Source organism: Mustela erminea, chromosome 3 (assembly GCF_009829155.1).
Source record: "Mustela erminea isolate mMusErm1 chromosome 3, mMusErm1.Pri, whole genome shotgun sequence".
In the NCBI taxonomy this organism is placed as follows: Eukaryota; Metazoa; Chordata; class Mammalia; order Carnivora; family Mustelidae; genus Mustela; species Mustela erminea.
In genome coordinates, this window is record NC_045616.1 from 79,845,959 (window position 1) to 79,872,049 (window position 26,091).

The 26,091-nt window shown below is 38.2% G+C and overlaps 1 protein-coding gene across 1 annotated transcript; it reads right to left on the minus strand.

Annotated features, from left to right (window-relative positions):
* Positions 1-5,064: 5,064 nt before the first annotated feature.
* Positions 5,065-24,550, minus strand: MARCOL (MARCO like; the record flags this gene model as incomplete). Its single annotated transcript, XM_032337921.1, has 3 exons — positions 24,490-24,550; positions 7,312-7,979; positions 5,065-5,088 (listed from the first exon to the last, which is right to left on the minus strand). Coding segments are annotated over exons 1-3 (753 nt in total), but the record flags the coding sequence as incomplete, so codon positions are not given.
* Between the last annotated feature and the right edge of the window lie 1,541 nt (positions 24,551-26,091).

The following is a 26,091-nucleotide window of genomic DNA, read 5'->3' on the forward strand; positions in this document are numbered from 1 at the left end:
ATTGAATAATGCATGTGTATGGTTTTTTAAACTTCATACTGTTGAAAAGAGAATAAGAGAAGTCCACATTTACCAGTATTTCATGAAAGACTGAGTTCTTCCAGTTCACCACCTGTTTCAGAAGAAACCAAAGGGATTTGATGCCATATGCCATGCTTTTGAAAGATGTCTCAGAGGATACCTGGGAGGCTCACTTGGTTAAGTGTCTGGCTCTTGATTTTGGCTCAGGTCATGATATCAGGGTTGTGAGATCAAGCCCCACATTGGGCTCTGCTCTGAACTTGGAGCTTGCTTGGGATCCTCTCCCTTTCTCCCTCTGCTCCTCCTTGCACTCACTTGCTCTTTTTTCTCTCTCTCTCTCTCCTAAAGTGGTGGTGGTGGGGGGAGGGAAGATGTCTCAGGCAATAACCAAAGAGCAGAATTTGCTGATATAACACCCAGTGCTCATCACAAGTGCCCTCCTTAACCCCATCATCCATTTAACCCATCCCTCACCCACTTCCCTTCCAGCAACCCTCAGTTTGTTCACTCTAGTTAAGAGTCTCTTTTATGGTTTGCCTCCCTCTCTCTTTTTTTCCCCTATGTTCATGTGCTTGTTTCTTAAATTTCACATATGAATGAAATCAGACGGTATTTGTCTTTTTTCTGACTGACTGATTTTGCTTAGCTCAATACACTGTAGATCCATCCACGTTGTTGCAAATGGCAAGATTTAATTCTTTTTGATGTCTGAGTAATATTCCATTGTATACATACACACCAACTTCTTTCTCCATTCATCTGTTGATGGACATTTGGGCTCTTTCCATAATTTTTCTATTGTTGATAAGGAAAGCCATCTTATACACGAAAGCCACCAAAACCCAACACAGATTGTCCTTTCAAGAAGTAAAGGCAGGGTTGCCTGGGTGGCTCAGTGGGTTAAAGCCTCTGCCTTCGACTCAGGTCATGATTCTAGGGTCCTGGGATCGAGCCCCGCATAGGGCTCTCTGCTCAGCAGGGAGCCTGCTTCCTCCTCTCTCTCTCTGCCTGCCTCTCTGCCAACTTGTGATCTCTGTCAAATAAATAAATAAAATCTTAAAAAAAAAAAGAAGTAAGGGCAAAAGACAGCTGTGACCATCTTGTTCGCTCTTGCCACCTCAGCTAGCTTCACTATGCTGAGAAATCTCCTCTAAAGATCTTTGTATAAGAAACTAGATGTAAGAGAAATGTTAATGATAAGGCACTGGAGTTCCTTTTGTCCTGCCCAGATTTTGAGAACTTGCCTTCTACAGATGGCATCAAAGCTATTCAAGCAGCATAGAGTAGGGGAATGTTTTTGATTCAATAGGCACACATGAATGGGGAGGGGTGAAAATGATGTGTAGTTAGTTATAGCTATGTACAATCTGTTCAAGCAAGGGAATTTCACAGGCTCCAAGAAACTAGGATAAGAAACGAAGACTTTTGGAATCTGTAATCGCTGAATACGACCAGAACCTCAGTATTTTAAATAACTGCTAGATATGAGAATCACTGAGGAGCTTTATAATGACATCTGGGTTCATTCCCTGAGATGATGATTCGATTGTTCTACATTAGACCCTGGACATTGGTATTTTGAGGGGGGTGGTTAGAAGTAACCAAGATAAATGTGCAGCTCCAGTGGGGGTGGGTAACAGAACAAGGGATGTAGAACTACCTCTGGGACTTCATTCCAACCACTTCCCACCGTTCCAAACCAGAGCTTTTGTATTTAATAAAAACATTTTATAAATTGCTCTGCCATGACTTTTATTTACTTAATATCTGTGGAGCTTATTTTAATGTCATTTTATATAAATTAGTTTATTCTTTTGAAAAACACTATATGATGCTTCTAGTATTATGTAAGTATTAATTTAAGCATATTTATTAATGGGGATTTATTTATTTCACTCCTGCTCAGAATGATCTAATTTTTTCCATGGCCTCTAGAAGGAAATAAAAGTCATTTAAATATCATGAAAATTGGAGAAGTGTCTGCTCATATATTCTTCCCATTTTTTGATATGTTTGCCTGTTTCATGTGTGTTGAGTTTGAGGAGTTCATTATAGATCCTGGATATCAACCTTTTGTCTGTACTGTCATTTGCAAATATCTTCTCCCATTCCATGGGTTGCCTCTTTGTTTTCTTGACTGTTTCCTTTGCTGTGCAGAAGCTTTTGATTTTGATGAAGTCCCAAAAGTTTATTTTCGCTTTTGTTTCCTTTGCCTTTGGAGACGTATCTTGAAAGAAGTTGCTGTGGTTGATATCGAAGAAATTACTGCCTATGTTCTCCTCTAGGATTCTGATGGGTTCCTGTCTCACATTGAGGTCTTTTAACCATTTTGAGTTTATCTTTGTGTACGGTGTAAGAGAATGGTCGAGTTTCATTCTTCTACTTATAGCTGTCCAGTTTTCCCAGCACCACTTATTGAAGAGACTGTCTTTTTTCCACTGTATGTTTTTTCCTGTTTTGTCGAAGATTAATTGACCATAGAGTTGAGGGTCCATATCTGGGCTCTCTACTCTGTTCCACTGGTCTATGTGTCTGTTTTTATGCCAGTACCATGCTGTCTTGGTGATCACAGCTTCGTAATAAAGCTTGAAAATTGGTCATACAACTGGCTCTGGCCTGAATTTTTTGGTGCTTCTGTAATTACTGCCAGATCCCAGAAAAGATGTACTATATCACAGAACCCATGCCCCTTATGGGTCAAGGGCTTTTTTCATATTATTTACTTGCCTGAAAATTTTTGTTCCCTTTCTTCTGTATATGGTAAAGAAGGATTTTTCCTACTCTCCTTCCCTTCCCTACTCCTTCGTCTTTCTGACTGTATCTTTCTATGTTCTTTTACTAGGAAGTAAACTTTTATGGAGCTGGTTCATTCATTTCTCTTCAGCTGTGGCAAGACTGTAGGCCTTGTACAAGAGGTTGCCTCTTTACCCTACCCAGCCTGGACTGTCATTTGCTCCCAGAGAGCTCTTATCAAACAGCCCTGAGAAATAGAAAGCTTCAGGTGGTTGGAAGTGGTACAGTTGATACTGTACAAGGTAATCTTCAGGTGGCAGTCTAGGGACTGGGACTCTTCAGGACAACAGTGATAGGGATAATGTAGAACAATGGATCACACTGAAGTCTCTTCCAGTCTTTGGGATTTTTTCTAGCTATCCTCAAGAGACTTAATCAGGGAGTAGTGATGTCATAGGGAAGATGGTACCATTTCTAAATAAGTCAGGGGGATATAATCTAGGCAGTTAAATATATTTACCTAACCATGGACAATTTTCTTTTCTTTTCTTTCTTTCTTTCTTTCTTTCTTTCTTTCTTTCTTTCTTTCTTTCTTTCTTTCTTTCTTTCAAGATTTTATTTATTTATTTGACAGACAGAGATCACAAGTAGGCAGAGAGGTAGGTAGAGAGAGAGAGAGGAGAGAGAGCAGAGAGCTCTATGAGGGGCTTGATCCCAGAACCCTGAGATCATGACCTGAGCCGAAGGCAGAGACTTTAACCCACTGAGCCACCCAGGCACACCAGCCCTGGACAATTTCTTATCTAAGGGGACTCTTTAGCTAAAATTTCTATCTCTATCCCTTGAAAATTAATGCCTTTAATTTTTTGAAGTGTTCATAAACACAACTTAAAGTAAAACTAATTATTATTTTTAAAAAACTTTTCACCTATTTTTCTCACCCTAGTCCCCCATGTTAGGCAAAAAATCAATTGTGTTCTATATCCGCAAGTTTGGGGAAAGTCTAGAAAGCAAATAATCCCAGAAATCAGTAGCAACTCTGGAACTGACTTTATTTGTAGTGGAACAAATTTGAAAATAAGGTAAGATCCATTATATCAGTTAGACTCTTGCTGACCTCAGTGGAATGCCTGAGGAAATCCATTTCTTAAAAGAAACGAAAGTAAGATTTTGAGCTTCCAGGTAATTTGGTTGCTGTCAATGCTTAGCATTTCCCTTCATGATTCAGATTCAGTTTTCCATTACTCATCCTGCAATCAAGTTAATGAAAGAAATTAAGGATCAAGAAGTTGTGGCACCAACAGAGAGCAAATGAGATTATTTAAAAATCACATGGGAAAGAGCAGGTCTAAACTTTGGCTCACCTGTTTCACACTGAGTGCTCTGAGAAAATGTGACTATGTGCCAGTCCTTCCTTGACCCTGGGCCATGTGTCTTATGTATAAAATGAGAAAACAAGGGACTCGTGTTTCTTCCTGCTCTAACTTTTACAGCTCTAGGGCATACTTACCTTTAACATTTATTTCTGCAGGAATGATTTATTGAGTCTTTAATACATCAACTATCAAAAACAAGAGAGGTATAATTTTTACCTCATTACTATCTTTATGGCTGAAACTTCATTGATTTTGAAAGCTGATTCATGTAACTCTTTCTTAGCCATGTGTTCTCATTTTAAGCAGCCTTATAATCATCATGTTTTGTGTGGATGGACAAGCGTGCAACCCTTAAATGTTTGCCTGGCTCACCAAATCTGTTCTCTAATACTGTTATTTAAATTAAAAATACGTTTTAATAGTCAAGATTAAGTAATCCATGGGATTCACAGTCCTGTTTATCCTCTGATACATTGTGTTTGCTGTCTTCAACTACAAGAAAAGCTCCATGGAAGCAGGAAGTAATTCTGTGTGTTTTGCTCACCACCTTCCCTCCACACAAGCAATGCCTGGTATATAGTGGAAGTTTACTAAATATTTGGTAAATGAATGACTCAATAATCAATTTATTCCTACTTCAAAAGCTGAATTAGCACATTCTCTCAGAAAATGCCTGAATTTACTGTTTCAGGGTTCAGTATCTTTCATGTTTCCTTGGACAAAACACCCAAGGCACTATTGAGAGAAAACTACAGAGACACCAAGAAAAATGTTCTTTTACCCCCTTTTGATCACAATAATACTTCCTGATACAAAGACACAAAGAGTCATCTTACCTTTTGGCTTCATTGAATACACAGCGGTTCCCATAGGTTTTTCCATCAGAACCACAGACTGGCTTGTAGACAGATGGACATTTTGTATTTCCAGCTGGGTTCTTGCTGCTGGTTTTTCCAGTCTGCAGTAATGTCAAAGACCAATAGGCAAATAAAGGGAACTCGATTTAATTCTGATATTGTAGTTAAACCAGGAGTTCTTGCTAATTAATTATTGATTAAGCATTGCTCTAAAGCAATCATTTTGTTAATCCTTTTATTTTAATTTAAATTACACAACAAAACTGAAAAAAGAGTAGATTTTGCTCTGTTGCATAATCACAGGCATACAGTATATTTAAGTGACAAGCCCCAGACCAGATATGGATTAAATACTCAAGTTGGGGAGCAGACCCTGAATTAATGCAGCTCCAGAGCCCCTCCTCTTATTACACATCAGACTGCCCCACTTGGAAAAGTCATACTGGCAAATAACATATGTGGTTGTATATATTTTTTAGAGATTTATTTATTTATTTGAGAGAGAGAAAGAGTGTGCACGAGAGTGTGGGGAGGGGCAGAGGGAGAGAATCTTGAGCAGACTTCCCCACGAGCAGGGCTCCATCTCACAAACCCTGAGATTATGGACTGAACTGAAATAGAGTCAGACACTTAACTGACGGACACAAAGGCATTCCACATGTGGTCTTCATTAACTGAAACTTTCTTTCGTCAAATCACATGAAAGAAAATGAGGCAGGAGGTAGGATTGTGCAGAGTTAAGTACTACCTGAGGCACTAGCTTAGAAGGGAATCACAGAATGACAGACACCTATGAATAGAAAGGAGCTCTGACAGCAGATGAGAACAGAGACACTAAATGAAATTGTGAGGATCTTCAGCAGGAGGTTTCGTCTTCTTAGGACCAAGGAAGGTGAACCTCTAGCTTAGTTTTTTCTGACTCAACCCCCATTTTTGTTTCAATCCATCTCTTTCCTTCACACATGCTCTGAAATGGACAGGGTTAGCACACCTGTTTCCAAAAAGAATGTGACATTGGGAAAGCTTAAGTGACACTGTAAACACTCAGAAACATGCTGGTGGTGACAGTAAGTTCTGGTTGGTGGGAGCGTCTCTGGAAGATCACTACTTCATGCCAGCCTAGACATAAGGATGAGAGGGACAGGCAATTTTCATTAGAAAGGGTGCCGAGTGAGGAATGACAAATCTGAGGTAAAAAAATGAAATTCTAATTAAGATCACGAGATTGAGGGCGTGCTCTACCAAACTGTTTTGGATGGAGTAAGTGGAGTGCCCAGGATCATTGCTGAATGGAAATAGGAGGCTGGCACTTGGGAGAGAGAGAAACTGGCAAGTAAACCCGAAGCACAGCAGGACTCAGAGGCAACACAGGAGTCATGGATGTACAGATGTTTGCAATGATGTCTCGCAAACATCATCATTCACTCGTGTGACAAGCAGTCCAAGAGAACATATTGTATGCCTGTCTTGTTCTAGAATTTAGGGACACAGATTTAAAAAGAAATCATACTTTCTTTAGAGGGGTTCACGTTCCAACTGAACATACAATCAATTACAAAGCAATATGGTACATTCTATGAGAAAGAATATCATCGATATTTGAAATACAACTGTAGAACATCAAAGGGTTCCAGACATAAGTCCTGACCAAGAGTGACATGAAATGTCCAATCATAACTAATGATGACATGGGTTCCAATCATTAAAAAATCCTAAATGCCATGCTCAGGAGTTTGGGTCTTATCTTCTAGGCAGTATGGTGCCACCGAAGAATTTCCTACGGGGCAGTGATAGGACAGATGAGATTTATGATTTAGAAATGAACCTTGAGTGGCTTGTAGATTATGGATGGGACGGAGAAAGGCATGAAACGTTAAATCTGGTGGGGATAGGGACTCAGTTCACGGAGGCCTGACCTTGTCCAGTACAGGTAGAAAGCCTGGTGTGGAAGTAGAAGGGAATGAGAAATGGAATGGAGAAGGATGACTCATCAATGATCATCGATGTATATGGAAATGGCCACCTCCAGATCCCTCCTCATTTTGTTGAATCACTATCACCACAAAGTATCTGTCATTAGTACAGATACTATTTTGTTAACTATTTTGTTAACTATTTCAAGTCTTGGAAAATAGAATGGCTGAGGTAAGTTTTTGTTTGTTTGTTTGTTTGTTTTGCTAGGCAGGGAGCCTGATGTGGGACTCCATCCTGGGATTCCAGGATCATGACCTGAGCTGAAGGCAGTCGCTTAACCAACTGAGCAACCCAGGCGCCCTGGCTGAGGTAAGTTAGGAGAGGGAAAAAACAAAGAGATGAACACTAACCTGAATCTCCATTATATTGGCATTCAAAGGGTTGCCTACATTTTTTCTTTCTTCTTGATTGTAAAAAGACCTTGATTTCCCTTGTTGGTTAGACCATCCTGGTCTTCTTTGTGGGTCAGATGAAATTGAACCCCCTTGCTGGCTAGATGAGCCTGCACCCCCTTGCTGGCTAGACGACCCTGTACCCCTCTGCTGGCTGGATGACCCTGGATACCCTTGCTGGCCGGATGACCCTGGACACCCTTGCTGGCTGGATGACCCTGGATACCCTTGCTGGCCGGATGACTCTGGACGCCCTTGCTGGTTAGATGACCCTGGATGCCCTTGCTGGCTAGAAGATCCTGGTTTTCCTTGTTCATTAGAAGCTTCAGCATTGTCTTTTGAATTAGAGCCTCCTGAATTCCCTTGCAGACTCCCAGGCTGATGGAGAATTCCTGGCCTTTCTTGCTTATTAAAATTCCCTGGTTTCCCTGGCTGGTTAGAATACCCTGTTTGTCCTTGCAGGCTAAATGTTGCTTGTTTTCCTTGTGTGTTGCTACCTCCTTGCTGATTAGATTCCTGTTGTTCTCCTTGAGGGTTAGCTTCATTTTTTCTTTCAAGAATAAACGCAGGTTCTGGACCCTCCTGTGGCTTAAAAACATTTGTTTTCAAAATTTGGGTTGAAGACGCTGGAATGATACCATAAGCACAAAAGTAAAATAATGTTATTTAACTTCAACAATTCAAAATCAACAGCATTATCCCCAGAGGTAGTATGTATTTCATGCCTCTTTGATTGTTTTTAACCAAACCTCAAGACAGAAGCTTTGCATAACTTCTCATAACCTTAATGTTTTGATTCCTCCATTTTTTCCTTAACTCTATTACATGGTTTCTAAAACTCATGGGTCCAAAGCAGTCTGTCCCATTTCTAAATCAGTCTGAATTACTTGAGCTGAATTATCCACGTTTCATACTACAAATTCCTTTTAATGATTTCCTGATTAATCAAAAGACTCTGAGTTATAACCATTATAAACTTTCTCTCCATCACAGAACCCTTTCCTGTATTCCCAACTTCATGCTACAGAAGATGCTATCATCAATTTTCCAGACATAAGTCCTGCCAGGCAGGCATGAACCCTCTTTACATATTCTTTTCTCCATCTCCATATATGCTTTCTGTAGCTGTTTTCTTCGCCGCTTGCCCCTGTTCCAAAGGCGGTGATTTCCTTCTTCAGAACATCAGCTTTATATCCACCATTTCCCACAAGGGCCGTAGCATCAATCAATCAGCCCTATTCCCTGGTGATTATTTGTTTCTTTCTTTTGTGCTCAAACTACTGGAGGAGGTGGTAGATATTACGTGACTATTTCTTTTTTATTTTTTGTGACTATTTCTTAATACCTAAGTATCTTAGCTCTTCTACTTCATCTCTCAAATTGATTTTGGAAGTTTATCCATCACTATATACATATATATATATATATCTTATACATATATATACAAACACACATATACACATCATATGTATTTGTAAGATAAAAACATATATATGTATATTTGATAAATAGATATATGTTTGGAATAGAACTTGAATAATTATATGTTATAAAATATATGTTATATATTATATGTCATATATTATATTATATAATATGTATATTAAATATATATACTATATTTATATATTTATAAGACTTATTCAAATTCTATTCCAAAATAAGCAGGGATTAGACAACAACCCATAAGCAATCCATAAATGTGTGGAATGGCTTTCTAGTTGTTGAGTGCAATGGAATTCTGTTGGGTCTTATGTTTCTTGTTCTTGGTTTAGTACAGGAGTGTTTCTTTTTGGCTTCCTCAACTTTTCTGCTTAATGACTCTCTGTTCCCCCATCCTTTCTCAACTGGGGTTTCCTCAAAAGCTATCTTCAGGCTTGCATTTTCTTCACAGGCTTCCTTGGTAATTTTTTCAATTTATATTTCCATAAGCGTACACATTTGTACCTTCAGGTAAACTTGACTAAAATCAAATGCCTTGTTGATTATCATCCATTGAGCATGCAATGGTATACCATATTGTTGGTGGTTAAGGTCTTACCCAGGTCTGACCCAGGTCAGGAGCTTGGCACTCAGGAACCTGGCTTACTAACTGGTGGTATAGTGTGGGCTGGAGCATGTGGGTATGATATAGCCGTTCTTTCAATCTACCAAAAAGTATATTTCAAGAGTCCATTACTATGGTGGAACTATAGTAAGATCTAGACACACAGCCATGAATAAGACATTGTTGTTGTTGTTTTTAAAGATTTTAGTTATTTATTTGACAGAGAGAGATCACAAGTAGACATAGAGACAGGTAGAGAGATGGGAGGAAGCAGGCTTCCTGCCGAGCAGAGAGCCCGATGTGGGGCTCGATCCCAGAACCCTGAGATCATGACCTGAGCTGAAGGCAGAGGCTCAACCCACTGAGCCACCCAGGCGCCCAAACAAGACATTGTTATTCTGCCCCAAAGAAGCTGGGAAGTCTAACAGTGGGTACAAACAAACAGACAGACATTTACAGTAGTATGATCAAGGTGAGAAGTAAATTAGACAATAGACCCAGAGTTAAGATTGGTGATCGTAGGGCATCATCTCTCCTTTCTGGAGGAGGTGACACATGAGAAGGTTAGGCTATGACATAACATAATAATAACAAAAAAGAAGGATAGGCTATAGCCAGAAAAACGGATAAGAAAATAATTATTTTCAGCATTAAGATGAGTATAGACATGAGTTGTAAGAATAAAACCGTGTTCCTTAACAGGCACTAACATTGAGAAGAAATCAATTAGAATAAAGAAGTGGATGAAATGATAAAAACTAGATTAGCTGACCTATTTTCTTTGTTACTTATGTTTGGTTTTTTAAAAGGTCCTACAAGCAAATACGTTTAATTTCCAAGATAGAAAAAGGTAAATAGTTAAAAATAACTTTCCCTTCCTTTCCTGTCCCAAAGCACCTTGGACAAAATTACATTTACTAGGTTCTTTGGTATTATTCCAGAGATGTTTTACATATTTACAAACATATTGGGGATATATTTTTCCACATACTTACTAGCACATTGTTCTACTCCTTATTGTCTCCCTTGGCAGTACAGTGAGGTTTCTCTATATCAGTACGTATAGAGCACTTTTATTATTTTCCCTAAGGGTTGCATATTATTTCATTTGTTCAATTTACCATAATTTATTTAAACGGTCTTCTGGCAATGAGTAGCTATGGTATTTCTCTCTTTCCCTAGTACTCACAATGATCTAATGAAAATCCAATTAAAATATCCTTGCTTACATGGCTAAATTTGTAAAATAAAAACCGAGGATGGATTTTTGAGTAAAAAACTGAACTCAAATATCAGAATGTGGTTTAATCATGTTTTTTTTTTAAGTTAAACTTTCACAAAATAATTATCCTCACTTATTGTTTCGCATTTATCTCTTCGATTTTACAAACGAAATACACTCTAGGCATTGCTTTATATTGTAAGAGTCATATTCCTGACCCCTCTCTTTTCTTCACCCTCCAAATCCACAGAACCACCACATCTGGTATTCGTGTACTTTCTTCCATCAACAAATGCCTTCTCAGTACCTATAAAATGTCACCGGGCAAGGCACTGAAGTTCAAAAGAGATATGGTACCTGCTGTTAAGGAACATGTATGTTCTAGAAGTGATTTTATCGATGTGCATTTTTCCTCTAAAAAGTATATAATCCTAATAAATGCATGTATAATATACCTCTTTTCTCTGGCACATATATTATAAAAATATAGAATGTCTGTGTCATTTATTATCTCGAGAAATTTACAACCCTAGCTGGAAATTGCATCTTTGAAAACAGACCGTGTAACTGGATTGAGGTAAGGAATGGAGCTCAATGACAGGCACCAGAGAGCTCAAGTGATGGTAGCTAATATCAGTGCAAATGTGATCCTTATGACAGCATCTAGGAATGGATATTTACTTTCATTTTATAAATGAGAAAACAGAGATTAAAGCATTATGTGAGTTGCCCCAAATGACATAAATAAGAAATTGAAAAGCCAGGGTTAGAACCCATTTCTCTTTGACGACATAGCCCTAGATCATCATACAAAGCCGTATTTTGTAGGGAATGTGAGCTTGAGAGTATTCACAAACTCTCATAACCCCTTTAGATTTCATTTTCTTTCTAGTGTAATGTATCGCTTTTCCCATTCCCCTGCCTCTGCTTCTCTTCAGCTGCACAAAACCATTGTTCTCTGTTGTCTTACCTTGTCCTTACTTTTATGCCTTTGGTCTATATTTATGCTGTCGGGAATGACCCTCTTCCTTTTCTCTGTCTGATGGATATTTGTCACTTTAACATTTTCTGATAAAGTATTGCTAAGTCACTCAATGTTTCTAATTCTTTGAGAGTTGAAGGAAAATCTTCGAATGTAACTTTTCTTACCTGAGAACATGGTCACGAACACGAAGGGGAGGAAAATGAAAGCCTTCATGTTAGAGTCCGCTGTTTCTGAAGTCTTTGTTGGATGGAGGTAAGGGTAACTCTTCAGTAGATGCTTTCTGAATAAACCATCCTGATCACCATCATGTTATATATCTGAAAAATCCTCCACCCTAGTTGCTAAACACTGTCACTTTGTATAAAAAAAATTATAGAGTAACTCTCACAAACTGGAAGGTGTTGCTTCTTGAGTGGATTGCCATTTTTAAAATTAGCTTTACACCCCAACTCCCATAAATATCCAAAATGTAATATGCTTTTATCAGAAACCTATCTCACAGAAAGGAATAAAAATGGTGAAATCCATCTGGGAGAGTGGTAAATTCAGTGCTCAATTTTTTTTTTTTATTGTTAAGAGATGTCTGATCTTCAGTTAATACTGTTACTGACCTTGTAAGTTTGTATGTCCACATCAGACATTCCCATGACATTTTCCCACAGATAAATTATGTACCAATTATTTACCTCAAATTATAATTTAAAAAGCCAGTAAAATGCATCAGGTATTAGTCATTAAGAAGTGATGAACGTTTCCAGTGGGAATGATGATGTATAATGTATTTTTATGAGGAAACAAAAAACAAGAGATCTTCTGTTTGAGAATAACATTACAGCATTGACCTTGCCTTAAGCTATTATGCCAAACAGAAGCTCATGTGAAAACTGCCTTGAGATTTTTAGTTAGTCATAAAGTCAATATTATGAAACAGTGAAATACTATGTTCAAGGTTGGCTGCCCTATATAAGAGAAATTTGAATTAATTGAGGCCTGGATAAAGCAGAATGACCTTGATAAAATGGGATCTAAAAAACACATAGCAGAAGGTTGGTTAATTGTAGCAGAAAATGTAAGCTTGAGTAAAGACAGACTTAGGAGTGGTGTTGCCATTGGATTCATCATGTGAAGGGCATTAGCATGGAGGAGGAAGGTACTATGTGATCTGTGTAGTTCCGGATGGCAGAACTCATCCCAATATAAGGAAGTGCAGGATAAATATTTTTGAATTCTAAAGAAAATTTCAGCTTTGGGAAGGGAGGTGAGATAGGTGAGTCTTACAATTCCTTCTCATTCTAAAAAGTCTTCAGATTTAGTGGTTCTGGATTGCGTTTGATTTTCATTTCAGCTTCTTTACAAGGGCAGTTTTGAAAATGATGAGTGGTTTCTTTTAACCAAGCCAGCAATGTTAGGGTGTCAAAAAGGACAAGTTTTAATTTTTCCTATAGTAAAAGGCAAGTTTGTTTCCCTCTCCACAATTATTCTCTGTACTGAGATTCAGTTGAATGTCAGAACAGGCTCAGTGAATCAGAAGGCCTGATTATATGGAAATATATAGATATAGATAGATATATAGATATGTAGATATAGATATATAGATAAATAGATATCTCCATATAATATACCCCATATCATTAATATACATATTTGAAGACCAGATAAAGTTAACCAAAATTTCATTATGGCAAGTTCCAAACACAGACAGGTTGAAGGAATTACGCAGTGAAAACCCATATAATACTACGAGGACTCTTCAATTAATATTTTGGTACACTTTCTCTATGATGTATTGATCAAAATGGGTAAATCTGATATAAGTTTTTTTCATATCCAGATACTCATTAGAGATCTCAATTCAGTGAATTCCCAAAAAGCTGCATTTGCATTTTTACCTAAACAATTGCTTTGTACAGACTTAGTGCCATCGGCTGGTCTACCCATGCTTTTTTCCTAGCTCCGGTGTTACCACACTTCAGAATAGCATATGTAAAAAACAAATATCATGTGCGGATACTGCAGCAAGAAGATGAAGTCTCATGAAACCTCTGCTCTAAGGTCTTGGAGACCCTCTCACTAACTAATAGAAGCTATTGCTGGTTGTGCTGAGTAAGGAAGTGCTTTCTCTATGTCACTGTTCTCCAAGCCATGCCAAAGGGTGTTTTGGATAATTGCTTTTAATCTTCTAATTTTCTTAAATGGAACATTTAATTTCTTCTTTAATGATGGGAATCCTTCCGCCTTTAGAATTGTCTACCATTGTCATCTTCCTATACAGTTGGGAGCCATGTCAAAATTTTGTCTTGGAGTAGGCTCACGAAATGAGGGCATGACCATTTACCAGTGAAGGCGAAGGGGTGTCCCACATATCTTGGAGTGGGATTCTACGTCAAGGCTACTTTTGTAGTGTTCTTCGTGTTTGGGTGGAAATAACAAGAACATTAGGGTCAGATGACCTAAGGTGTCTGTCACTCCTCATTTTAGTTGTGTAATCTTTTGCAAGTTAATCTCTCTGTCTCTTTGTCTCTCCATCTGTCTCTTTTCCTATCTCCCTTTCCTCTTATTTCAAAACTCATGATACTAATACCCTATTGAAGGAGTCCAATTTTGCAAAGTATTTTGTTGTGGTTTGGAAGGAGAAAGTTCATTCCTGAAGTTTAGTGATCTCGGTTTCTGATTGTGAGCTGTCTTCTAACATCCCATATCCAGTTACCCGATTCAGACCCAAGAAGCCATCTGTCATGCAGCTAAAGGGAAGGAAGCTTTGAGATCCTTACTAGCTCTCTTCTGAGGAATACTTTAGCCACTGTGTTTCCTTTCAATTCTTCCTTCAGGGGAATAGCACATGGCAGGTTTTGTTCTTTGAACCTCACATGTGTGAAGATTGAGCACAGTACAAGATGGAAGGCAGCAGCTACATAGCATTCACTAGAATATTCAGACATAAATGCAAATAGGTTGAACTGAATTCAGCAGAAAAGCAGAATATTTGGTCTGGTTTTTGAAGTATAATTCATATTGCATAGAAGACATAACATCTCTTAAATTCAGAGTCAGAGGGAGGCTTGCCGTCTGGTTACCAAGTCTCATTAAATAGTTCACAATATTTAGAAAGAGCCAAAAGCTCAGGCACTAGGTAATCACTAAAGGCACTAGATAATCACTGAAGGCCCTTTGCCGTTTCTCGGTTGACTTATTAATTGGTCATTTCATCCAATCTTTGCCCACATAGAGGCATTAGTTTCAGAACACAGAGTCCTGCAGGGTAGCAGATGCTTGAGATAGAATCTTGGGCAACTTCTCTTGGGTGTCAATTTTTGCACTCAGCACATAGTGCTCATCAGTTTGATACAAACTGAAATTCAGATATATTTAATTTTATCATTATTTATTGAGATGATGCATATATCTGATACCCACACTAAAATGTACCATTGATGTCACCTATTGTTACTATACCTGTGGGAGTATTTGGGATTAGAACCATGACTCTTTCATGTGTTTGTTAATTTCACATTATATACAGTTATATACAGATATAACTGGCCACATTTATGTGTACATATATTATGAGTATATGTGGCCATTTATTGTCTGTGGCCCAATCACATACAGACGGCCTGTGACATCTTACACCATAACATACTTAAGGCTGCTTTCTAGACCTTTTGTGAAAAGACTCAGAAACCTTGAAATTGTGAGCCCAGGTATGTGCACCCCCATAACTTCCCACAGGAGAGAAAATAGATTGGCCAAGGACATAAATTCATTTGTTCACATACCATCTCTGTCACACCAGTATACTGATTCAAATATTTTCAAAATATTTGACTTCCAACTTGTATGCTCTGTATTAAGAATAACAGATATTTAGTAAACACCCAGCACCAGACTCTGTGCCAAGAACTTTATATGAATTATCTCATTCAATTCTCAAAACAACCAGTTTTATAGATATTGTCTTCATTATTCTGATGAAAGAAACAGAGATTGTTATGGAATTTTGTGACAGAGCCCTTATAGATATTGTCTTCATTATTCTGATGAAAGAAACAGAGATTGTTATGGAATTTTGTGACAGAGCCCATCTTCTAAATTATCTCTCTTAATTGCTATAAAATATCTTCTGCCTGGGTTAAAACTCAAACAATATGACCGACCTTTTCATCTAGATTGGGTGTCCCCTGCCTTCCTCTCAAATAATAACAAAATCTAAAAAAAAAAAATCCCCTCAAAATTATTCTCTATTGATAGAATGGGCTGCTTCTTTATTGTGAATATTCCAAAACCAAGAGTACTCGATGAGGTGCTTGAAACTGTTGTGACTTAAAGTGAAATGCAGAGCTCATATGCCATCAGGAGCTAGGAGCTAAAGAGAATGAATTGCGGGCCCCGTGGGAATAACTCATCCAAAGAAGTCAGAAGTTAATCTTTGTTGTTACTAAGGAGCACAGGCACCATGTCAGCAGGTCCTTTCCCTTTTCCAGAGTTTCTAGAAATCCAGTTTTTTTATGTGAACTTCTTTAGTATTCAAATATTGGTACTTACGAAAAGAAGTGACTGAGTGTGGGCTAGGAAAATCCTGAAGCCTTGTTTTCCATTTGTTGGAGACCTTTTACACTAGCAACAGTGTGCTGAAAAGTATGTGATACTGGCATTCTCTCAGTGCTGATCTTAGTTTTTCTGCATACTCAGTTTGAGACTTTGGAAACAATCTTCTCTAATATATCATTTTTCACAATGTTTCTGGATTTTTTCTTCTGCTTCCCCCCCCCTTTCTCCTTCCTTCCTTCCAAAATACCAGCAGCATCTTTATTTGAATGCCAATGTTTGTCAACCATTAAATTGACTGATTTTTCATTATACAATTCAATACAAGAGGCAATCTTCAGTTTGTATGCAACGTGACTCTGAAAAAAAGACTCGTTGGAAAATCCTTCCTGCTTTTAGTTAAAAACACTTCTTTCACAAGAAACTCATGTTTTAAAACTATCTTTATACATGAATTGCACCATTAATATGCCTGGTACAGGTTTAGTGTGAGAGGTTTGTTTGTTTGTTTGTTTGTTTTAAATTTAAATACTAGTTAGTTAACATAAATGGTAAAATTGATTTCAGGTGTAGAATTTAGTGATCCATCACCTACGTATTCCATTCTTTTCAACCCAGCAAATTTCTTGTATGTCATCGATCAGCTAAAAATGCCATCCCTGCAATGAGGTTTTCTATTAATGCACTGCAGTAATTTCCTATAATTCTTAGGCTATGAATTTCTTTAGCTTGGCTCCCAAGGCTCTTTATGAACTGATGCCTTTCATCATTGATTATACCAACCTTCCATTTCCATTTCTGAGTTTTGATTTTTGAATTGTGTGTTATTATTTTTTAAATTATTATTATTTTTTATTTTTATTTTTCAGATTGTTTTTTTGTTTGTTTGTTTGTTTTTCTCTTTGCTTGGAATACTCTTCCTCCAAATTTGCGTGGGACTAAATCCTTTTTAAGCTGTCAAGATTCAGTTCAGAGTTACCAATTTCAAATAATTCCTCTCTCTAAACTGTACCCACCCTTCTCCCTCTCAGGTCTCAATTTGATTTCCTTTACCAATTTATTGATAACTGAAAAATTACTGTTATCCCTTTTTTTTCTTTTTAGAGAGAGGAAGAGAACGTGCAAGTGGGGGAGGTGGAGGGAGGGGTGGGGGGAGGGGCAGAGGGAGAGGAGAGAGAGAGAATCCTAACTAAGTTGGCTCCATGCCCAGGGCAGAGCCTGCCTCAGGACTCAATCTCTTCAACTGGAGATCACGACCTGAGCTGAAATCAAGAGTCAGATGCTCAATTGACTGAGCCACTCAGGCACCCCCTGAAAATATATTTTTAAAATATTTTTTGTGGGGCATCTGGGTGGCTCAGTGGGTTAAGCCGCTGCCTTCGGCTCAGGTCATGATCTCAGGGTCCTGGGATCGAGTCCCGTATTGGGCTCTCTGCTCACCGGGGAGCCTGCTTCCTCCTCTCTCTCTCTGCCTGCCTCTCTGCCTACTTGTGATCTCTCTCTGTCAAATAAATAAATAAAATCTTTAAAAAAAAATTTTTTTTTGTGCACCCACTTAAATCTTAAAGCATGACACTTTAAAATAGAGAACTTCACCCCATTCTTGGGATGGTAGCTGGTATCTCATAAGTACTGAAAAATTATTTGGGTAATTAACAAAAGGAGTAATTCATTCACTGCGATTTTCTAAAAAAACAGAAGCATATCAAACTACATTTTAGTTAGTTGGGATACATTTGTCTCTCCAAGTCTATAAACAGTCTGAAGATGCCAAGCTTGTCTGTCCATCTTTAGATCTCTAAGCACCTACAACATACGAATAAGCGTAGACTTTCAAGGTTTTTCACATTCTACCACTCATAGAAGCTGACGCTATTTTAGATAACACTGGAGTAAACTGATAAAGCTGGTAAAACTGATACAACCCAAGACAACTGTCCTTGGGCTTCAGCTTTTCCTGAACCTATTTAGCTGCTTCGATGACCGAAGGGACCCACAGTCTGTCCAATGTGGTACTTATTTCTTGTCTCCTCATACAAGCTGAGAAGCTCTAAAAGCCACTCAGTGTGCCTCTTAGGGCAAAATACTTCCCCAACTATACGATATACTACAGAACGCTAATTTGGGTCAGATAATATATATTTTCTTGGGCCAAGCTTTGTTACCTTGAGCTCATCTGCATAAGTCTGAAGAGCAGATATTCAAAGTGCTGGTGAGTGAATTCTGGGTTTGAAAAGTGTAGTAACAATCTATGCCCGGTGTTTGTTTTCAAGTGGTAGCATTTCAGACTCAGGTGGTCTAACTAAATCAAACAGTGGCTCCACTGTGACCTAAAAAGAACACCAAAGAACACCAATGGTGAAAGTCTGCCAAGTAACTTTACTCAAACTGTTGTCCTTCATGCATGATAACAGGTGGGAAATACCCCACAAAAGGTAGTGAGTAACAGGGACCAAATCTTCTGATGCCAAGGACAAATGGAACACTATTCTTAGCTTGCAGGGTCAGAGGAATCAGCATTTCCCGTTGTGTTTGAAACCAAGTTTTCCATTTTTTTTTTCCCCTGAAAGAAAAGCGATGGGGCTCACCTCCCCTTCCAATTTTTCCCAACTCCCTTCTCCTTTCTATGGACTCTGAAAAGCAATCTGAGGGGTTTGAAGTGGCGGGGGGTGGGAGGTTGGGGTACCAGGTGGTGGGTATTGGAGAGGGCACTGATTGCATGGAGCACAGGGTATGGTGCAAAAATAATGAATACTGTTATGCTGAAAATAAATTAAAAAAATTAATCACTCAAAAAAATAAAAGTAGATAAAACTAAAAAAAAAAAAAGCGATGGGGCTCAGAATGAAATGTAGTGGAAATGGGAAAGGATACTTAACACTTTCTAGGTCTCCTTGGGGATAATTAGTTTGTCTAATTCTAATTAAGAGCTGTCTGTACAATACTTAGAACAGGAAAGGCTTAACCAGTACCTTCCCAGGCCCATTCCCCACTGGCCCAAACTAAGCGTGCATTTCTAGAAGCCACTTCTATGTGCTTACGTAGCTGCCTTACAGAATTCACAGCCATTGAGGTTAAATTTGCCCATCAGAACCACACACTGGTTTTTGGATCTTGAGACAGGGTTTTCTCCCTGTAGCTGGTTTCTCATAGTCGCTGCAAAAAGCCTGGAATTTAAATGAAAGGCTTTTTTAACTTCATGAATAATGCCATTGACATCATTAGTTCACTCATGGAATGAAAAGATAGGCTAAATTTATGCTTAGAAATTCTTTGAAAAAGCACATATTTTATTATTCCAATGAAGATATGTGTAGAAAATAAAAAGTAGTAAAAGTTACATGCTGTCCAAGCACCCAGAAATGTCCTTTGCAAGCATTTGTTGTTCTTTTTTTTTTTTTTTAAGATTTTATTCATTTATATGACAGGCAGAGATCACAAGCAGACAGAGAGGCAGTCAGAGAGAGAGGTGGAACAAGGTTCCCTGCTGAGCAGAGAGCCCGACTTGGAGCTTGATTCCAGGACCCTGGGACCATGACCTGAGCTGAAGGCAGAGGCTTCAGGCACAACCCAGGTGCCCCAAGCATTTGTTGTTCTTGCCATTTCTTCTGTATGCATTGCATTTCCAGTTTTATATTAAAAATAGAATCACAGAAGTGCCTGGGTGGCTCAGTGGGTTAAGCCTCTGCCTTCAGCTCAGGTCATGATCCCAGGGTCCTGGGATCCGGCCCTGCATCGGGCTCTCTGCTCAGCAGGGAGACTGCTTCCCCCTCTCTCTCTCTGCCTGCCTCTCTGCCTACTTGTGATCTGTCAAATAAATAAATAAAATCTTAAAAAAAAATAGAATCACACTGTAAATATGCCCCATTCATTCTTTATCACTTTGCCTTTTCTGTACCATTATGCACATCCTGGAAGGCACAATTTTTGTGGTGTAATACTTCATTCTAAAGACGTGAAATGATTTATTTTACTAATTCCCCATTGTTGTATATATATATTTTAAATAATCAAATTCTCCTTTTATTTTCCTTCTTATTTATCATGATTTTGTTTTAAAAGATTTCTCTTGTTGCTATTTAGCTTCCCTTTTAATTACCTTTTGCATGATTCCATAAGGAAAGCAATTTAATTTCTTTACTGTGTACTCAATAAACATTGATTGAGTGCCAACCTTGTGTCAGTGAGTTGAATTTCCAAGGTCGTCTAAATTTCTAGTGAAAATTTTACAATCAAATTTTTCCTCAAGAAAGTAACTATTGCTTAAAAAGAGTTGAGATTAGGAGATAAGACAAGTACATGTGATTTTAGGTTACATCCCATACTAGAACGATGGTACTTTGGGGACAACTGGTGAAATTTGGATAAGATGATAGATTAGTTAACAGTTACCTGTCAATGTTAAGATCCTGATTTTGATGACTGTGCTAAAGTTATGTAAAATATTAAGAAGGTATTTCTTCAAACTATTTTTACTGTTTTTTCTTTAAATCAAATTATTTCAAAATGAAAAGGTCATAAAAACTTTAAAAAATAAGTACAAAGAAGTCCACTTAGACCATTCCATCAGCATATTTTAAACTAAGTTTTTAGGTTAGATATGTAGATGAAAAAAGGCGCATTTCAAAATTTGGTAATAGGCTAATTTTTGGAAAGTAGAAATTTCACATGGAGTAGTCTTACATTTTTGAGAGAATGGGCACAATTTTTTTTTAAAGATTTTATTTATTTATTTGACAGAGAGAGATTACAAGTAGGCAGAGAGGCAGGCAGAGAGAGAGAGGAGGAAGCAGACTCCCCGCTGAGCAGAGAGCCCGATGCGGGACTCGATCCCAGGACCCTGAGATCATGACCTGAGCCGAAGGCAGCGGCTTATCCCACTGAGCCACCCAGGCGCCCCGAGAATGGGCACAATTTAATGATGGCACAGACAGTAGCTGGCGGTTGTCTTTCAGATAAAGAGTAGCATCAGCAAAGGCATCTGAGAGGTCTTGGCCAGGGAGAGACTGTGGGCCATCTGGTATGGGCAGTGCCCTGGTTGCAGGGGGGTAAAGAATGAATGAGGGGAAACAGGGACACTGCCCACAGATCGGAAATGGACTGAAATGCAAAGCTAAAGAATTTAGATATTACCTTCTGAGCAGGTGAAAAATATGATTTTAAAATAGAGGATCAAGTGACAGAAGTTAAACATTAGAATATTCTTTGGTATCAGTGTGCAGGATATTTCTTGAGTGGATTAAAGTTTCAAAAGCACTGAAGTTGTTTTTCCTTATATCCCTTTATAATCATTTTATGAAAAATATTTAATATTCAATTAGAAAGGCAAAATTATAAATGTAACTTAGTTATTAAAATGTAATTATAAAACATCATTTAATAATAATTTGTATTTAGCATTTATTATGTGCTAAACACTCTCATGGGCTGTATACAAACTAACTCATAATACTGAAGTAAGTGCTATTATTAGCTGAATTTGATTGATAAAGAAACTGAGGCACAGAACACTGACATAAGTTACTTCAAATCAAACATTTAGGGAGTTATAGGGCTGGAATAGGAGCCTATATATTCTCTTTCACAAAGGTCATATTTCAGTAAATAAGATAAACTGCTCCACTGTATTTTTTTGTATTTGAAGATATATATCTATTTTTTAATGTAGGTCTTATTATTATTGTTACTATTACTTTTATTGTAGACCTTCTCAAGAATGTTGATCCTGTAATTATTATTTGCTAACACAAACTGCAGCGGATTCCCCATTTATGAGTCTGGCATAGACTCACTGTGTATACTCAAGCAGACTAACTGAAATACTGAAATTTAGAGCTGTGGTTCTCAAATTTTAATGTGCCAAAATGGCAGGGGACTTCTTAAAATGAAAATTCCTTGGCCTCAAAATCCCTAGATGTCCTAATTCAATTGATAGTGTAATATGGATGTATAAGAAGCAGGAACGTGTGTTTTTATGAAGCACTTGTAGGGATGTTATGAATAAGGTACACAGATCCAGAGTTACCGGATGTCCTGAGTTGCCTGGGATGCTCTCCGTTTTCTTATTATCTTCTTGCTAGAACTACTTTACACAGTACTTCCACTTCCAAAATTATCCTGATTTGGAAAATAAATGATATTCACCCCACGGTTTAATAAATACTGCCTATAAATGCCTTCTATGGAAATGCGACATCTGACTAATTTAAGGAGGATGGGAGGTGAGTTTCAAGTCCTTTGGTGGATCTGCATCAGTGATGATCCTTTGTCTATGTCAGTGTGTCAGGCCACCATTCCGTCTTCTCACCAACGTAGCCAAATGAACTCTGAAGATCTTAACAGAACAGCCATGTACCCTTCAGCTCTAGATCTGCTATTGTTGTAAGGCAACTTCTTATGATTGAAGAGGGACCCATGGGAGAGCACATACCTGAGAACCTGCTTGGCTTACAGCCTCTGCAGTAAGAGAACACACACTGATAAATCACAACAGCTCAGAAGAATCCCAGAATTTAACAGCTAAAATTATCCTTGGTGATAGTCCCTTACAACTGTCTTGTTTTATGGAGGAAAAACTGAGGCCCAGAGAAGGGAAGAAGATTTCTCAGGACACACAACCTGTTAGCCACACAATGGAACTAGATGCCAGATTACAAATGTCCAGTACAAAGCTCTTTTCCTTTCATTTGCTATTTATGATTTATGTGGCTTTTATCCAAACATGTGGCTCACTTCCTTAAGATTTATCTTAAAACTGAGCTATTCTGGGGCGCCTGGGTGGCTCAGTGGGTTAAAGCCTCTGCCTTTGGCTCAGGTCATGATCCAAGGTCCTGGGATCGAGCCCCACGTCAGGCTCTCTGCTCAGTGGGGAGCCTGCTTCCCCCACTCTCTCTCTGCCTATTGTGACCTCTCTTTCTCTGTGAAATAAATAAAAAATCTTAAAAAACAACAAATCTTAAAAAACAACAGCAACAACAAAACTGAGCTATTCCTGAAGGGAGGAAGGCACAGTCTAGATATATTCTTTATCAAAGAAGCATATATTTAACCAGAAAAGAAGTTGAGAATTCCAAAATTCTGAAGTCATTTGATTAAGGGATAACCAAGATAACTGGCAAACAAGTGGTAACATAATAATAGAATATAAAAGAATTTCAAGAGCACTTAAAAAAGTCACATGATTCACCATCATTCCCATTAACACTATCTACCATGTACTTGGGAGATTTCTATGTTTTAAGCACTATATTAAATCTTATATACATTAAGTCATTCCAATAATCCCAGAGAGAAGGAAGTTGAGTTTTGGGGCAAATAACTTGTCTAAGGACATACACTTTGTAAATGGCCGAGCCAGCATTCAAACCCAGGTCTTCCAGACTTTAGAGCTAAGGTAGTGAAGCATAATCTTTTATTGAAAGAAGTCTTAGAGCAGGTGAAGTTCACACTCTATATTTTAATGTGATGAGATAGAAGCCAGAGAAAAGGAGTAAGTTGCTCCTTATTTAAAAAAAAAAGATAGGAACATAATGAGGATTAGAAGTGAAATCTTAGCATCCCAGTTGTAGGCACTTTCTACTTCTCTCTCTAGGAGTCTCTCTTTCTAATAATCTCTTTACTTTGCTTGGGTGAGTAAGAATGAGTCAGCTTTCTGTAAAATGAAAGCTTCTCCGAAAAATTCTCACAGTTGAACTCCTTAGATAAGAATTTTTTTTAAAGATTTTATTTATTTATTTGACAGACAGAGATCACAAGTAGGCAGAGAAGCAGGCAGAGAGAGAGGAGGAAGCAGGCTCCCTGCTGAGCAGAGAGCCCAATGCGGGGCTTGATCCCAGGACTCTAGGATCATGCATGATCTGAGCCGAAGGCAGAGGCTTTAACCCACTGAGCCACCCAGGCACCCCTAGATAAGAATTTCTTAAAGGTGATTCTAAATGAAAATTTCTGATTTCACTATAAATTGTTTCCTTGAGGAATGAAGCCTCTGCTGTTAATTGTGGTCTGCTGAAAGGAACACAATTAATTGGCCTGGAACTCCTAGATTACCCACTTGGAGCCCACATGACCCAGGACAGACCATCTCATCCTACGAGATGTAACATTTTTTTTTCAATAGGATAAAACCATCTCTTGTGTAGCATTGTACTAATAATTAAAGTAGTCAATTTGTAAATAAAAGTTCCTTCTCCATTAAAAATGTGATGGGCAGCTACCATCATTAACCATCCTAATTATCATCATTATCAATGTCATCATTAACAACATCACATCACATCAAGACTGCTGACACTAAATGATCTGGTCCAGAATGTCTTTTATCATATATATAGTACTCACCTGTGAAGATGAACAGATAGGCCATGCTGACCAAAAGCAGAAAGCTGCCTGATGGCTCCATGGTCGGTGAGGTCTGCAAGGTCTGTAGGGAAAGTGTTAATAGAGTCCACCACCGTAGATGTTCTATGGGCTGTATTTTTAAGTGGATTTGTATGTATGCATTGAAGTATATACATTTTCAACCAGCCAGATTCTTCACCCTGATTGTGTAATCTATTTTCCCAGCGATTAAAGACACCAGAAACCAAAGAAGATTGTTTCATGCCTTTTGCAAACAATCAGGGACAATGGCCAAAAGTGATGTTTGGACAGAATGAAATGAATTCCATGTAACACACACAGTTGGCTCCCATCAGCAGCACATGGTGATAATTGCAATCAAGTCATTTTGTTCTAATTTGCTTATTTTGATCTATCTGCCCCCAGCAGAACTTGGGGCCAGAAAGCTTCCATCTGGCGGTAACCTGTAGGATGGTCTGTATAAGATATGTACAAAATTAATAATATTTTGTGTCATGGGTACTAGGACAGTGAAAATGCTGATGTGAGGGATTTTGAGGTAGAGGAATTTGCTAGGCCGTCTATGGACATAACCCTAATAGTCATTACATTAAAGATTCAGACATGCAAGGTGAATGTGAATTGGAGACTTTGTCTTTCAACCCCTTGCTTTTAGGGAGCACGTGTGTATTGGTTCCTATTCAATATTTTTATTCTAGCAAGTTTTTCACAGGTGGATTTTAGTCATTGTTCATAAATGCCATCCACACTTACCTTCTTTCTCCTTCTCAAATACACAATGTGCCCTTCTCCTTAGGGCTCTTGTACTCACTCTTTCCTCTGCTAGGAAAAATCTTGGTTGAAAGATTTGAATAGTTCGTTTTTCTAGAAATATCAGTTTACATATTACTTGCTCACCAGTGAAGATTTCTCTGACAATTCAAAGGTTTACCACTTTCTTTGTTCTTTTTAATATCTACAATTATCTTCCTCATTTAAGTATTTACTTGTATATTTTCCCACCAAGGAAATAAATATCTACACACAGTCATACGCACAAATGTACACACCTACATGGATCTTTTCCACTACTGTGTCTCCATGTCTCCATGCATAAAATAAGGTCTTGCCCATAGAAGCCTGTAGAATGATATTAATTTTACAAATGCTAACTGAAAAAATTCCTTCCTTCCTTCAAAAATAATAATTGAGCACCCATTATTTCAAGTATTACCAGATGCTGAAAATGTAGTGAAAACAAAGACAGATTCATAGAGCTTACCTTCATTTTTTTCTCAGAAAACACTTGTTGAGTGGAACCTACTGATTGCAGGAAATTTATTAGATTCTGCAAATTTAAAGATGAGTAAGAGGGCCACCTGGGTGGCTCAGTTGGTTGGGCGACTGCCTTCAGCTCAGGTCATGATCCCGGAGTCCTGGGATCGAGTCCCACACTAGCTCCCAGCTCCACGGGGAGTCTGCTTCTTCTTCTGACCTTCTTCCCTCTCATTTTCTCTCTCTCTCTCAAATAAATAAATAAAATCTTGGGGAAAAAAAAAAGCAAAGATGAGTAAGAGAGGTTCACAGGTAGGAGGAGAAGAA